We start from the raw sequence: 13,676 nt of genomic DNA, 5'->3' as shown, positions 1-13,676 counted from the left end.
CAACTAGAACATATCACTAAAGTTCATCATAGAGGAAGCTAAAACCGATGACCAGTGCGAAAGGTCTTGGGACGCTTTAAGCTAGCGAGGAAAATGGGGGTATAAAGGAGCTTTCTCGTTCTCTTCTACCTTCTCTGCGCGCCTCATCTAGCCTAACCGACGAAAAGAAGATGGCTGGCCATTCATGCTCCTAAAAAAACTTGAAACGCCTCAGTCATGGACTCGCTCTTGCTTAATACCACTCCTACCGGACCATGGGATGACCTCGGCCGTGCCTGGAATAAAATGCAACGAAACAAGCCGCTATGATCGCTCGAAGCGTCAATTCCCCCCTAGATCCGACGCAGGAAAATCCAAAAGACACTTCAACGAGAAAAATGTTGGAAACCAAAGCAAATACTTCCTCTGCATCACCCCACTCTCTCGCTTCTCGATAGCTACAGCTATATAAAGCTCCCCCCTCTCTCTGTCTTCCTTCTCTCCACCGCACCCTGACTTGTCACAAAACTCATAGGCGATTACACGAAATAAAAACAGCTCGTGGTCAAGCCTAATGGTGCCTGGAGCGGGGCCGGGTGCTTCTCACGCCTTTAAAAGTAATAAAAGAGACTACGATGGGAAGTCTCGAGAGGCGAATATAAAACACACAAACCCGCTCCCTCCCCATTCCCCTTCACAGCACCCCTACGCTCCACCAAAAAATGAAGGAGAAGTCGTTCAATGCTGGTGAGAATTGCACGACAAGCATTTTTCAAGCTGCCTGCGTGATTTTCGCGTCCCAAGGGGTATATAACCCCCTCAAACGCTCTCTCTCCAACTTACTCTCCACACCGCCGTCGCCGGTTCACTAAAAGACCCAAGAGACTTCGCATGAGTTGCTTTGCGCCCGCGTCCGGGCGGGCGTCTTCAAAACCACCAAGCGGCTGACTTAGCTGCTATCCGTGTAAAACCCGATGGCGAACAAACTCATGCGCCCGGGAGGTCCAAAGCTCACCCAGCACAAGCCCCTACAGTACAGGCACACTGGATACGAAAAAAAACTTATTCCAGCATGACATGGTGCGGGAAGAATCTCGCTTCTGCATTCTTCATAGGCAAGTCTATGAACGGGGATAAAAAGCCTCCCCTACTCGCTCCTCAGCCTCACTTCTTCCCGCCCACTCCCGTGCTCCACTAAAATATCTTCGCACACTCGCCATAAAAACCTCTCAATCAAGGCTCCTATGGAGCCAGGCAGCGGAAACCCCCCAGAAAACAAAACAGACATGACCGAATGCTGCTGTGCTGCTCGTGCACCAAAACCATAAACTCCTCAAGCGATGTGCGCCGTGGGAGGGTCCTGCAGCCATTCCACTCCGACCCAAAACATCCCAGAAAACGACATCCCCAACAACTGTGGGATTTGGATCTGGAGGTGTTGAAGGGTGTCTCCGCTCCTCGTCCATCCGTAGCGCACTAGCGTCTCAATGGGGCCGACTACTGGATATAAAACCTCTACTACTCGCTCCTCTCCTCTGCTTCACTTCTCCCCACGCGCGCGCTGTCGAGCTCTACTAAAAGTAGCCTACAAAAAGCGCCGTGTATCAATGGAATGGAGCACTGTTGGCTGGTTCTGGACTAAAATCTCTAACCGTAACGAGTTATGTGTGCGGGGAGGGAGAGTTCTGCAGCCGTTAAGCCTCCAGCCGACAGACACGATGGAAGGGAAGGGGTTAAAAAGGACGTTCGCACCAACTATGGGATTGGCGTCTCTGCTCCTCCTCGTTCGTTACGCAGCAGCAGGCAGGTGGGTGGGCAGGTGTATAAAGCCCCGTCCTTCTCCTTACCCCATCCCTTCACTCTGCACACGCTTCCGCACTTCTACACGGCGACTAAAAGGGAAGGTCAACCCTCGCATGAGAAGAGCGAGCGACCACAACCCTCACAGCTCTCTAAAATTGCTGCGTCAAGGACGCATGGGAAGCCTCTGGACGCCGTGGACGAAAACGCACAAGTCGGAGGACATATGCCCGCGCGCTTCGTGGTAGGCGGCAGTCATCAAATGATCACTCACGGCAAACCATGACTTTGATCTCCATCTCGGAGTACAATAAACACCGCATTTCGACACTTGCTCCCCACAGGGAGGGCTCGCGCTAAAGGGTGCATATCGAGCACGCATGGGGACCCAGAACCCAGAGAACAGAGAATTGGGGCTTCGTTTTAAAGACCCGTTCGCTGGTTTGATGGAAGGAGGGATGTTGTGTGGACTAGCTGGTGTAGTGAGGGTGCGAAAGTATATTGGCTTTGCGGTGCGGTGTACTGTGTCCTGTGTAATGCTGTGGAGCGGCGGCGTTACGCCGACCGAGCAGACGCGCGGCGAGGAGACAAAGAAAAAAACAAGAGATGGCAGCATGTCTCCGGCATGGAGCAGCGGGAGTGAACAGAGCCTATCCAGCATGTCGAAGAAGAGGGCGCGGTGGAGCGTAGCATCAACGTATGATAATGATGATAAACGATAAGATTCTCAGATGATTAAACGTATGATACACGAAGTGAAGAACCAGGGTATGTACACAAGAAACAAGCGCTAAGAAACCCCCGTCGCCAAAACCCATGCATGCAATATATCGTGTCTCGTGACCATTACGAGCGTCGAATGCGGGGAACCCGGACCGACTAGCATCAGAAGCCCGCCATCCCCCCGTCAGAATCCTCAGAATCATAGCTGTCGTCTGTGTAGTCCTCATCGTGCACGATGCCAGCGAGGGCCCTCAGTTCGGCCGCCTGCAGCACCTTGCCCAGGCCGATGGCCAGCTGCAGATCGTCTAGTCCGTCAAGCTTGTGGTATGTCCAGGAGTAGTCGATGTCCTCGATGGCGTGCGGCTCCTCGGGAGCGCCGACGCGGCAGCGCACTTTGCGCAGCTCGGCGCCGAAGATGGCGTCGTTGCTCGTCTCCTCGAGGTCCATGGTGGAGTCTCGGCGCACGTGCGTGGGCAGGCGGAGCTTGGTGTCGGATGACGCAGGAGCCTCGGCTATGGACCCCTCCCGCACGACGGCGCGCTTGAAGCTGGGGTTCTTGAGCTTCTGGATGCCCGTGACGTAGTAGAGGGGCTGGTCGCGGAGAGCCATCTTGCGGAGGAAGGAGTGGACGTCACTGCGGCGGAGCCCTTCGAAGGCAGCGTGGGGGCTCTTGAGCGAGGTGTATGACATCTGCTCGGCTTGGACGAGGAGGAGGTTGTCCTGGGGGAAGTGCAGGCGGTCTGCAAGGCTTGACACGAGCCGTCCTTCGTCGTCTTGCAGGATGATGTCTTTGTACCCGGCCCGGAGGACGGGCTCCTCCACCGAGTGTGAGCTCCCCGTGCTGACGGACTGGTATTCCGGGTTCAGGGGGTCGACGAGCAGTTGGCCCAGGAGCAGGGAGCTCGAGGCAAAGGGCGCTGGGAGGAGGACGGGGCCGGACATGGTGGGCGACGTGTGAACGACGGTGTGGACGACGGTGAGGACTGACGATGATGTACTGGTGGCGACGGACTGGCGATGACTACCAAATTGAAAAGAGAAACCTACCAGAAGAGGAGAGCAACCCCTCATATATGTAATAGAATGCCAGTCCGGTGCTCGGCGGCAATGGATAGGAGCTCAAATTCCACACGCCTGCGCCATCATGGCAGTTAGTGCACGCGACAACAAATACCGCGCTCGGATGATGATCAGACCAGATTCGCCGTAGGGAACTCCAGATGGAACGAAAAGGCTTGCGGGGACCATGCAGGAGCTGCTTGGCCATGCTGGCAGGTGCAGCAGTTTCAAGGGCTGCATAGCAGGCTTTAGTCGGCTTCCCGCGGCTGTATGGTGGTGATGCGAGCCTTTGCGCGACATGTCCCGAACTGGCGGTGTTGGAGTTGAGGGTGTGGTAGGCCGACGAGGCGGTGGTCCCGATTCCTCCCGTCGCGACGGACCGCGCTGTCCGATCGGGTGAGGGGAGCGTTTCGATAATTCCCGGCTGACATTATCCAAGGCGTGAGTTGATGGTCGTCGTTGTTCATGCCATGAGATATATTCCAGCTCATCACTGATGGTGCAAGTTGAGACTGCAGTGAAGCAATGAAGCAGCTGCCATCGCACTCGTGGGCCATCGTCGGCCGCGTTGGAATCTGTTTAGTCAATGCTGCTTAGCCAGTACGTGACGCCGCATATCTTCTATAGGGGCAGACGAAGAGAAACGATCAGAAGGCAATCTGCTGACATGGACGAGCACAGTGCTTATCTGGCGGTGAGGTTGTTGGCTGGATGTCTGTGGGATGAATTTTGAGCGATGGTGAGGCGCTTGTGTGCCGAGCCGCAGCGATGAACGCGTCGCAGAGCAGGGCCGCGTGAAGGGCGTGAAGAGCGTGACGGTACCTAGGTACATACAGTGCTGTGGTAGTCGCAGAAGGCGGACGAATGAGTGGTGGGGAACACGTGGAGGCCCGCTTGGCGACGAGCTGCTGTGGCGGTGGGTCGCGACTGCCACAACCATCATCGAAGGCTCATACACTGACGACATCGCGACAATCCGGAAGGCGCAGCATCCGGCTCCGGCCTGCCATCAGGCCCTTCGACATGCTGCAACCTACTCCCACTCGGCCAACAGCCCTCATGGCCAGGACCCGCGCCGGAGCTTGTGCTGACGGGTGCGCGCGGATCGCGACACTGCCACCGCAAGAAAGTTAACCCCTCGCCCCAGGGCCTGATAACACCTGGCCCGGACGCGAGCACAACTACAGACACCGCAATGGCAGACCCTCTAGACGGCCCGGCCAGCTCCCAAAGAGACCGCCAGGGTGCGCTCGCCGAGATCCGCTTCAATTCCGTCGTCGACCCCGACCTCACGCCCTCCGAAGACGAGACGCCGGAAGAGAAGGCGCTGCAGTTGGAAAATGTGCAGTCCGCGATAGGCGTCAGCATTGGACAGCAGCAGACGCGGTTAACGTCGCCAAAGACGCCGGCTGCGGAAAAGGCGGCCGCATTGGACGAAACCGACGGCGGCGGGCTCTTTGACGTGTGGCAGCACCCGCCGGAACAGACAATTGAACAAAGCGGCCCGCAACCCAGCCCGTACGATGGCCAGATCGACGAGCGCGATCCACATGTTGAGGATGCAGTGAAGGAGTCGGCAGCTTCACATGAGCCGCCCGCGCGTCTCCCTTCACCATGGCGCGCCTCTCCCAAGACGTTCAAGAAGGTCGACGACCACCGGTTGGCCATGCGCGACGCCCTCACGACCAAGACACGACGACGCACACTGTCTGGCGGAGGCGCGACCGATTTGTTTAGGAAGTATATACCCTCCAATCTACCGTCAATGCCCAAGACATCCGGCCTCCTCAACTTTTCACTCCCTAGCTTCTCCGTGTCTTCCTTTGACCATGTCGCTCTCGACCGCCGAAGGCGGGTGATGTCTCCGCAGAGCCCTATGTCAGATGGCATTACGCAGCACGACGGCAGCGCTCAGTCGAAGATCGAGCGGCCCGGAACAGCGTCTCCTCGAAGCCCACTGCAACATCCCTCCACAGCGCCACTCCCACAGCGCGAATTTGGCCCCGATGCCGACGGAGATTCCAGCCCAGAGGCGCTATGCGAAGACGTCCAGCCACGTGCGGTACCGAAGCTTCGTCAATCCACCTCGGAAGGGTCCCTGCTGCTCTACAGGAGTCCGTCGTTTACGTCCTCCCTTGGTGACGACTCGCGATTTGAGAACGTGCAGGAACAGGTCAATAGCAGGCTGAAGGCGATCAAGGACAGCTGGCAAGATGCAAACTTCAAGTTTCCCATACCGTCTATGCCTAACTTTGGCTTTGGCTCTAGGGATGATCTCGTCAAGCCGAAGCTCGGCTCTTTAACACCGAGAGGCACGAACGGCGACACCGGCAACAGTCTTCGGGTCAGCTTTCTTGCCAATTCTTCAGGCCCCTCCTCGAGACGCAATTCGATTAGACCACAAAAGGCGAGAGGTTCATCCTCGGATCTGGCGGGAATGACGGCGGCCAGTGCTGCAACGCATCCATACTTCACACGAGCTCTTCAGGATCTAGAAGGCGATCTGGTCCTTCTGGGAGGCTATCGAGGGTCCATCCTGCGCTCGGCTGAGCCTCCAAATCGCCAGCTATGGGTGCCGCTCAAAGTGGGCTTGAACCTGCGGAAAGTGGATCTCGAAGTCGGCCTTGACCCAGAAGACGAAGAGACAATGGAAGAGCGCATCATCCCAGGCGGCATGCTCACCAACATTGGCCCCGTGGACATCGCGAAACGGCTGTTCAAGCGCTTGCGGGCATCCGAGAACGCAAGAAACGGCACGGTTAGAGTACACAACTACGGATATGACTGGAGATTGTCTCCGCACCTTCTGAGTCAGCGTCTGATCAAGTACCTGGAAGCCCTCCCTTGCAACCAGCCTGGCGTACCTCCTGAGAAGCGCGGCGCCATCGTCATTGCCCATTCCCTGGGTGGACTCATCACCAGACATGCGATCAACCAACGTCCAGAACTCGTCTCCGGCGTCATCTACGCGGGCGTGCCCCACACCTGCGTCAATATCCTCGGCCCTATGCGCAACGGCGACGATGTCCTCCTCTCGTCTCGCGTGCTCACCGCGCAAGTCAACTTCACGATTCGGACATCCTACGCTTTGCTCCCTCTGGACGGGAAGTGCTTCTTCAACAAGCACACCAAGGAGGAATACCCCGTGGACTTCTTCGACGCGAAAACCTGGGAAGAATACCGCCTCTCGCCCTGCATAGCCCCACCCCTACCAGCGCCCGACAGGAGCGCAACGAACATGACCGTCAGCGGCCTACTAAACGCAATGTCGCAAGCGCTACCTTCCCTTCCCAGCCGCAAAGGCAGCGTGTCAAAAGGAAGTCCCGTCCGCGACACCGCCCAGACCGCCGTAAACAAAGCCACCGAGTCGTCCGCCCAAACTTCCGGCTTCGAGCCGAAGATGCACCCCGACCATCCCACCTCGCCGACCGTCACCATTCCGCACGACAAAGCCGTCGTCTATCTTGCGCGCACCCTCGCCGAGGTGAAACGCTTCAAGGAAGAAACCGCACATAATCCCGCCCACACGGCTTCCAACGCCTATCCGCCCATCGCCCTTATATACGGGAAGTCTACGCCGACTGTGTACGGCGCGAAAGTCGAGAGCCGCGAGGCGATCAAGCGGGCAGATGCGTACGATGAGCTGGCTTTTGCGAGCGGCGATGGCGTCGTGCTGGCGCGTGCGGCGATGGTGCCTGAGGGGTACTCGGTCGTCAGGGGAGGCGTCGTCCCGAGCGAAAGGGGTCACGTTACGCTACTGGGGGATCTGGAGGCCGTGGGACGCTGTCTGCATGCTGTTATTGGGGCGCGCAAGAACGGCGTTGGACTGGGAGAAGCGGCAATGAAGGGTAGAGAGCAAAGGAACAGGGACAAGGAGAGGGCTTAGAGGATTGGAGAGGGAAGATCTGGCACAGCACCCAAAAGGGATTGGAAATTAGACTAGTAGACAAGAAAGACAAAAAGCCAGCAATGGCACGGCACGGTGCAGCGCAGTACAGCGCTGTATGTATGACTAGTAGACTACGACGAATACGAAAAGCATTACAGACTTCCAAGCGCTCGCAACTTCCCCATGTACTCTGCCAACCCCTGCACCTTCCCTTCGCTCCCCTCCCTCTCTACCTACTATCCATTATCCTCTCAAACTGCCCATCAACTAATCGTCCGTCCTTCGAGGTAGCATTCCCAAGATAGCCAGCCGCACAACCACCTGCCTGCACATCCTGCTTCTGCCCCGCATACGTCTGCTCGTTTCTCGTTGGGGGCGAGGAATCGCTATCTGCATCGATTGCGCGCGTCTGGGGGACGAGGATTGGCGCCGGATTCACCACTGCTTCATATGCGCTCCTGACGCCCAAAGTTCGATGCTGTCATGCGTGATTCTGCTTTTGATTCCTGCTGTCATGCGTTTCGGAGCATGCGACAGAGACGGGGTCTGGCTTTCTGCGTTTGTAACTGTAAGGCCCCGATTTCGCCGTCGTCTTGATGACCTGTCTTGCTGTGCTCTGCTCTCATCGTCCAAGGCCTTGAATCGACCCCAAGTTCGTACGGCCAAAGCCTCCCCAGGCGCTCGGAGTGGCCAGTCTATGGTGAAAAAGACGCAGCCAGCGGAGACTACCACCTTCCACGACCTCGGCCTCCGCCTCGGCCTCCGCCCCTCCAGTATCCTGGCTCCCTCTCAGGCGGCGCCTCTCCTCTCCTCCATTCGCCAGACGGGAGTCCCCCATTGCCCCTCCTGTCCTCGAATCTGCCTCCCCGGCCGCCTCGTCCGTAGCCATAGTCCCCACGTCCACCAAATCCATTCGAGTAGTCCCTTCCCCTCGCGCCATACGTATCCCGCGGTGGCGGGACTCTTGACGGCCCAGAAGGCGGAGGTGGAGCAGCCTGCACGCTTCCGTCCGGTAGAGGAGGGAATATAGCACACGCCACGTAGTCGCCGATGACGAACTTGGCGTATCCGAGCGTCTTGTCAGGCTCGCCGTCAAGCTGCTTCAGCGCCTCGGAAACTCCGCTCGGGCCCTCCCCGCTAGTATCCATCCCGTCCTCCTCTGTCTGCGCACCCACGACTACGCTTCCCAGCTCCCTCGAGATGTAGCGGCCGGGCATTCCGGGACGATTCGGAGCGGACATGTCGCCGTAAACGAGGCGGAAGGCGATGCGCGTCCCGGCATACGGCTTCGGGAGCAGGTTCGGCAGGGCGGTGAGGAGGAGCGTGGACAGCTCGCGCAGCGTCGCGTTCGGCCAGGTGTAGATTTGGAGGTGTTGTTTGGGGAGGCTGGAGTTGGGGTCGAACTCGTCGAGGCGGTGGAAAGAGCCCTGCTTGTAGAAGAGGCGGAGGAGGAAGGGGGCGGTTGTTTGGCGGTCGATCTTGGCCGGGGCGTGTGCGGCCATCGCGAGGGCTCTCGATTGACGCGCGTAGGGTAGGCTGGGAGATATCAAGGCCTTTGTGTGAGCTGGGATGCAGTCGAAGGAATTGAATGGTCTTCAGGCGCAGCTGCTAGTTAGGTTGCTGCAAAGTTCCCTCGGACAGCGTGGTGGCAGCCAGCGTCGAAAGAATTCGAAGGGGATTGCTAGGGTAGCACCAACCTTTTTGACGCTTCTGAGCGTGAGCAAAAGCTCTACTATTGACACAGGCGCGACAAATAGAAAGTGACGCGGGATTGCGGCTTGGGTTGCGTGGGAGGGGAAGGAAAGCTGCAGACTCTATGCAACCCAGAGCTCCAAATCTTAGCGTTGCCGGAGTTTTGCCGAAGCAGTGTATCGCAAGGCGCAACCCTCGCTTTTCTGCTCCTCAAGCCTTCACTAGCAGTGCTACGCTCTCATCTTCACAGTCGCAACTATGGACTTCGCAAAGTTAATGTCGGCCCACATCAAAAAGGGCAAGGAGTCCGCACCGCCCTCAGAACCCGACAAAAAGTACCTCAAGCGCAGCGAAGTCGAAGCCCAACGACAGGCCGCATATCGAGCCGAGCAGGAAGCCGCTGAGAAAGCGCGCCAGGAGCGACTATCGCAGAAGCGGAAAGCTGAAGAAGAAGAGGCAGCGAGAGAGGAACAGCGGAGGGAAAAGCGTCGCCGGTTAGCGGAGGAGTCGAGACGCAGGCGAGAGGAGGAAGAAGAGGAAGAGGAGAGGCGGCGGAGGAAGAGACTGGGACTGCCGGATCTGCCACCAAAGAAGGAGGGCGAGGATGAGGGCACACCAGTTCCGGAGGAGGAGGATATCCCCGACGAGGAGTTGGTTGCGAAGCTGCGGGCGCTCCACGAGCCAGCGATACTCTTCGGCGAGACGCACAAGCAGCGACTGAAGCGGTACAAGAAGCGTGTCGGCTCAGACAGCCTCAAAGCGACAATGACAGACGGACCGATACCAACAACACTACAGCTGGTGCCGGAGAAGGACATGAAGGTGGAATTGAAGATCCCCAAGGATAAAGAAGGCCGCGAATTCCTGTTCAGGCAACTGGCAAGTTATTTCACCATGGTGCTCCAGGAATGGGAGGACACCCTCGCCCGACGCTCCACCGACGTCCAGAACAGCTACCAGGGCAAGCAGGCCTACGGCGCCATGGTGCAAGCGCGCGAGAACTTGCGCCCGCTCTTTAAGAAGATGGAGAAGTACGAGCTCGACGACGGCATACTTGAGCCTGTCGTCGAAATCGTGCACGCGGCACAGGAGCGGCGGTACGTCGATGCCAACGACGGATACCTCAGGCTGAGCATTGGAAAGGCGGCGTGGCCTATTGGCGTCACCATGGTTGGTATCCATGAGAGAAGTGCGCGGGAGAAGTTGCATGAGAGTGATAAGAACGCGGCGCATATCATGAGCGACGAGATTACAAGGAAGTATCTGCAGAGCATCAAGCGGTGTTTGAGCTTTGCGCAGACGAGGTGGCCGCCGACGGATCAGCTACAGCTGATGGGTTGAATGAGAGGTAGCATGGCTCAAAGCAGAACGATTCTAAAAGCATCAAAGTTCAACATGGCAAGATCTATGGGATTGTAATATGCCGCGTGAAAGTGACGCGCGTTCACGTGCGGGCCCAGGGGGGAATTACCCCCCAACCTTCCCACTTGACCTCTAGAGCTCATTCGATCACAACACCTTCTTCGGCAAATTTCAACACTACGCACAGAAGCTCATTATCGTTGCAGCAGGCCCATCTGATGCTTTGATACCTGGGTACAACTTTTCCCGATGGTGCATCGCAAAAAATGCACGAGATCGTAACCCTCCAGTTTGGACAGCAGAGCAACTATCTCGGCACCCATTTTTGGAATACACAGGTAGACACGCTTTCTCGCGATCTGCTCCCCTCTACCCGCATCTACCTAACCGCCCGGCCTTTTCGTTTTGTATTTCAAGTCTTCTCAATTGAGCCGGGGGCGCGCCTTCCTACCCAGCGGTACATCTTTTCGCTCGATCATGCTTTCCGCATGTAAAGCCCTGCATGCGTCGCATAAACTCAGCATTCTCACCTCCCTCTTCCTCTTAATCTGCTTCTGATAAGCTCTCAAGGAATCGTACTTCACCTATGCTCCGGAGCCCGAGTCGCCTGTCAATCATGACATCCTCTTCCGGCCCGGCATTGCCCTAGATGGCTCGGATACATTCACCCCGCGGACGCTGATCTACGACCTCAAAGGCGCGTTTGGGAGCATGAAAAAGGTCGGCCCGCTGTATGAGCCTGAGGATGATGCAAACGTTGAGAGATCTGGTGTCTGGTAGGTCTAGCCCCTCCCTCACACATGGACTGGCGGCATGTGTCTCGTGCCATTTACTAGTACAGATGTGGATATTCAAAAATTGAGCTCGCAATACTTACGCAGGGCAGGCCATCAAAACCTATCATTCAGCGCTCACAGCCAATACCGCCATCATCGTACCAGACACATCTTGATGCGGGCCTTGAGCCGCCACCATTGAGCGCTTCAACCGTGCGCTACTGGTCGGATTACTCCCGGATCTACTACCACCCAAAGTCTCTTGTTCAACTCTCCGAGTTTGAAGTCAACGATAAGCTCATGCCCTTCGAGAAGTGGCAGGTAGGCGCGGAGTTGTTCGAGAAACTCGAGAGGGAAGTAGACCTGGTTGACAGAGACCTACGACCATTCGTCGAAGAATGTGATGGCATCCAGGGCATCCAGATCATGACTGGCATAGATGACGCTTGGGGTGGATGGGCCAGCGGATGGCTTGAAAGAATGAGAGACGAGTATGGAAAGCTGAGCATCTGGACTTGGGGCCTGGGAGACCAAGGCGGGAATATGGCGACTCCAAGGGTGCGTAGGCAATGACACGGAGGAATCGCAGTGCTAATTTAAGCAGGAGAAGCGACTGCAGCAGATCGAAAACACCTCCCGATCACTCCAGGTGCTCGCGGAGCAGTCGTCCGTTTTCATCCCAATGTCAAATAGCCCAGCCAAGTCTCCATCTTACCTTTCATTCGACTCCAGCTCGCCATGGCATGTTGGCGCTCTCCAAGCGGTGGCTTTGGAATCGATGACTATGCCAACCCGGTTAAGGGCAACCGATGGAAGACGAGGGACGCTGCAAGCGCTTGAAGAGACATTCAACAGCACCGGAAAGCGTCGAATTGCAAAGTTCGGGATGAGCATCGCAGACCCAGATGTCCTTTCAGAGAAAGCCTCCGAACAGATCGCGCAAGCTGAGAAAGCCGGCTCCACAACCTCGCATCGAACAAGCGAGGAAGGGGGTGAGCAATTGGCCGAGTTCGACATCGACGTGTTCACGAAAGACTACAGGATGGCGCCCACGAAGCCAAAGAAGAGGGAGCACGTCTTCGGTAGAGCGGAAACCTCGCGAGGAGAGTGGAATGTCGGCGAAGACCGCGATCCTCACGAGAGGTTCGCTGAAGGACCGGCAGTGCAAAGGTACGTTACATCGAGACCCGCATGACCTGATAGTATTTGCCCAGTTCGACGCCATGAAGCCCAGTACGAGAACTACCACTAGCATATCTTGTTGTCGCCAGCAGGGCGCCGTGGGAGCGTGCCTCCATACCTAATTGGGCTCTATACGACTGAGCGACTATCGAAAGCCATACGAACTTCACTAACCATCACTCCAGATTCACGGCACCGCTACTTTTTCCGCTGCTCGATAGTTTCCCATCGTCCATATTCGATGTGGGTTCCGGAAAAGCGAACAAAATCGCCGTGTACGCGGGTCTGACGACAAGCACAGCAGTTGCCGATCAGGTGAGAACGGTCGAGCAGATAGTGCGCCGCATGCACATGGTCAGCCTCGAAGAGCGGGAAACGCTCTGCAACGGGCTGCAAACAATTGCGGAGGAATACGACGAGGGGTGGGATAGTGGGAGCGATAGCGACGAGGACGACTGATTCAGCATTCTGCCGCCGTCCTTTTCTTCCTCAGTCCACCGGCAACCCAGGTGTCCATATCAACAGACAGCTATCAATAAACGCGACCCGTCGCTCACTTTGCCTATCAGTTGAACAATGGTACCATGTCACTCGCACGTTGACGTGAGTTATCACCGGCGCGGAAAGTCTTATCCCGGTCCGTATGCACGCTGCACCCTAGACGCCTATCGATAACGGACCATGTACCGATTCGGCGCCTCCAATACTTCTGGCACCGCGTCGTGATGCAGGACCAGCCGCTCAAACAGGTTTTGTTTGCTTCGAGCCTTCGAGAAGGCAAAGGCCTGCAGTTTCTAGGCGTGCCTCGATGGGAAAAATAAATTGCGGCATAGCGGCACCAAATTGCCTTTTTGGAGGGTGCCAACGATGCCCAGCTTGGCTTGGCGTTTTGGTCTACCGACACTTCCGTGTACACAAGCCTGAGTGTTTCGAGCTCCTCTGATCAAGAGGAAAATGCCTCAGGCAAAGGTACTGATCCGCCCGTATCCGGTCGCGGCATCACATGAAGCTGCGACATTATCAGTTCAGGCACGGGTATCGGGCCCAACAACGCTCCGGGATGAACAGTGGAGAGATCATCAACAACTCCACTTAGCCTTCAACAAAACCCTATCGCGCAGGAACGCAGTAGCGGAGAGGACGTCTGAGTGGAGCGCGATGTGATCAGCCCACGGGATCTGCTGCTGACCGCGGATAGCTCATGCAGGTCAAGG

The 13,676-nt window shown here is 56.8% G+C and overlaps 4 protein-coding genes across 4 annotated transcripts; 2 read left to right on the top strand and 2 right to left on the bottom strand.

The window, feature by feature from the left end:
- Nucleotides 1-2,724: 2,724 nt before the first annotated feature.
- On the bottom strand, nt 2,725-3,429 carry BU26DRAFT_403778 (uncharacterized protein; the record flags this gene model as incomplete). Its single annotated transcript, XM_033822832.1, has 1 exon — nt 2,725-3,429. A coding segment is annotated over one exon (705 nt), but the record flags the coding sequence as incomplete, so codon positions are not given.
- Nucleotides 3,430-4,478: 1,049 nt separating this feature from the next.
- Nucleotides 4,479-7,811, top strand: BU26DRAFT_344747 (uncharacterized protein). The gene has a single exon (XM_033822364.1). The coding sequence runs from the start codon at nt 4,757-4,759 to the stop codon at nt 7,445-7,447; it is 2,691 nt and encodes an 896-aa protein (XP_033682242.1). The 5' UTR covers nt 4,479-4,756; the 3' UTR covers nt 7,448-7,811.
- Nucleotides 7,812-8,592: 781 nt separating this feature from the next.
- Nucleotides 8,593-8,769, bottom strand: BU26DRAFT_399191 (uncharacterized protein; the record flags this gene model as incomplete). The annotated part of the gene is made up of 1 exon (XM_033822776.1): nt 8,593-8,769. A coding segment is annotated over one exon (177 nt), but the record flags the coding sequence as incomplete, so codon positions are not given.
- Nucleotides 8,770-9,400: 631 nt separating this feature from the next.
- On the top strand, nt 9,401-12,921 carry BU26DRAFT_531962 (uncharacterized protein; the record flags this gene model as incomplete). Its single annotated transcript, XM_033831065.1, has 5 exons — nt 9,401-10,312; nt 11,075-11,280; nt 11,391-11,838; nt 11,885-12,450; nt 12,648-12,921. 5 exons carry the CDS (start codon nt 9,401-9,403, stop codon nt 12,919-12,921), a joined length of 2,406 nt encoding a protein of 801 aa, XP_033682240.1.
- Nucleotides 12,922-13,676: the final 755 nt, after the last annotated feature.

This window comes from Trematosphaeria pertusa (assembly GCF_010094035.1).
Source record: "Trematosphaeria pertusa strain CBS 122368 unplaced genomic scaffold BU26scaffold_9, whole genome shotgun sequence".
NCBI lineage: Eukaryota > Fungi > Ascomycota > Dothideomycetes > Pleosporales > Trematosphaeriaceae > Trematosphaeria > Trematosphaeria pertusa.
This window is presented reverse-complemented; position numbering and strand designations above follow the sequence as displayed.

Excerpts from the sequence above, each read along its gene's own strand:
- BU26DRAFT_344747 (XM_033822364.1), top strand. The coding sequence starts at position 4,757 with ATGGCAGACCCTCTAGACGGCCCGGCCAGCTCCCAAAGAGACCGCCAG.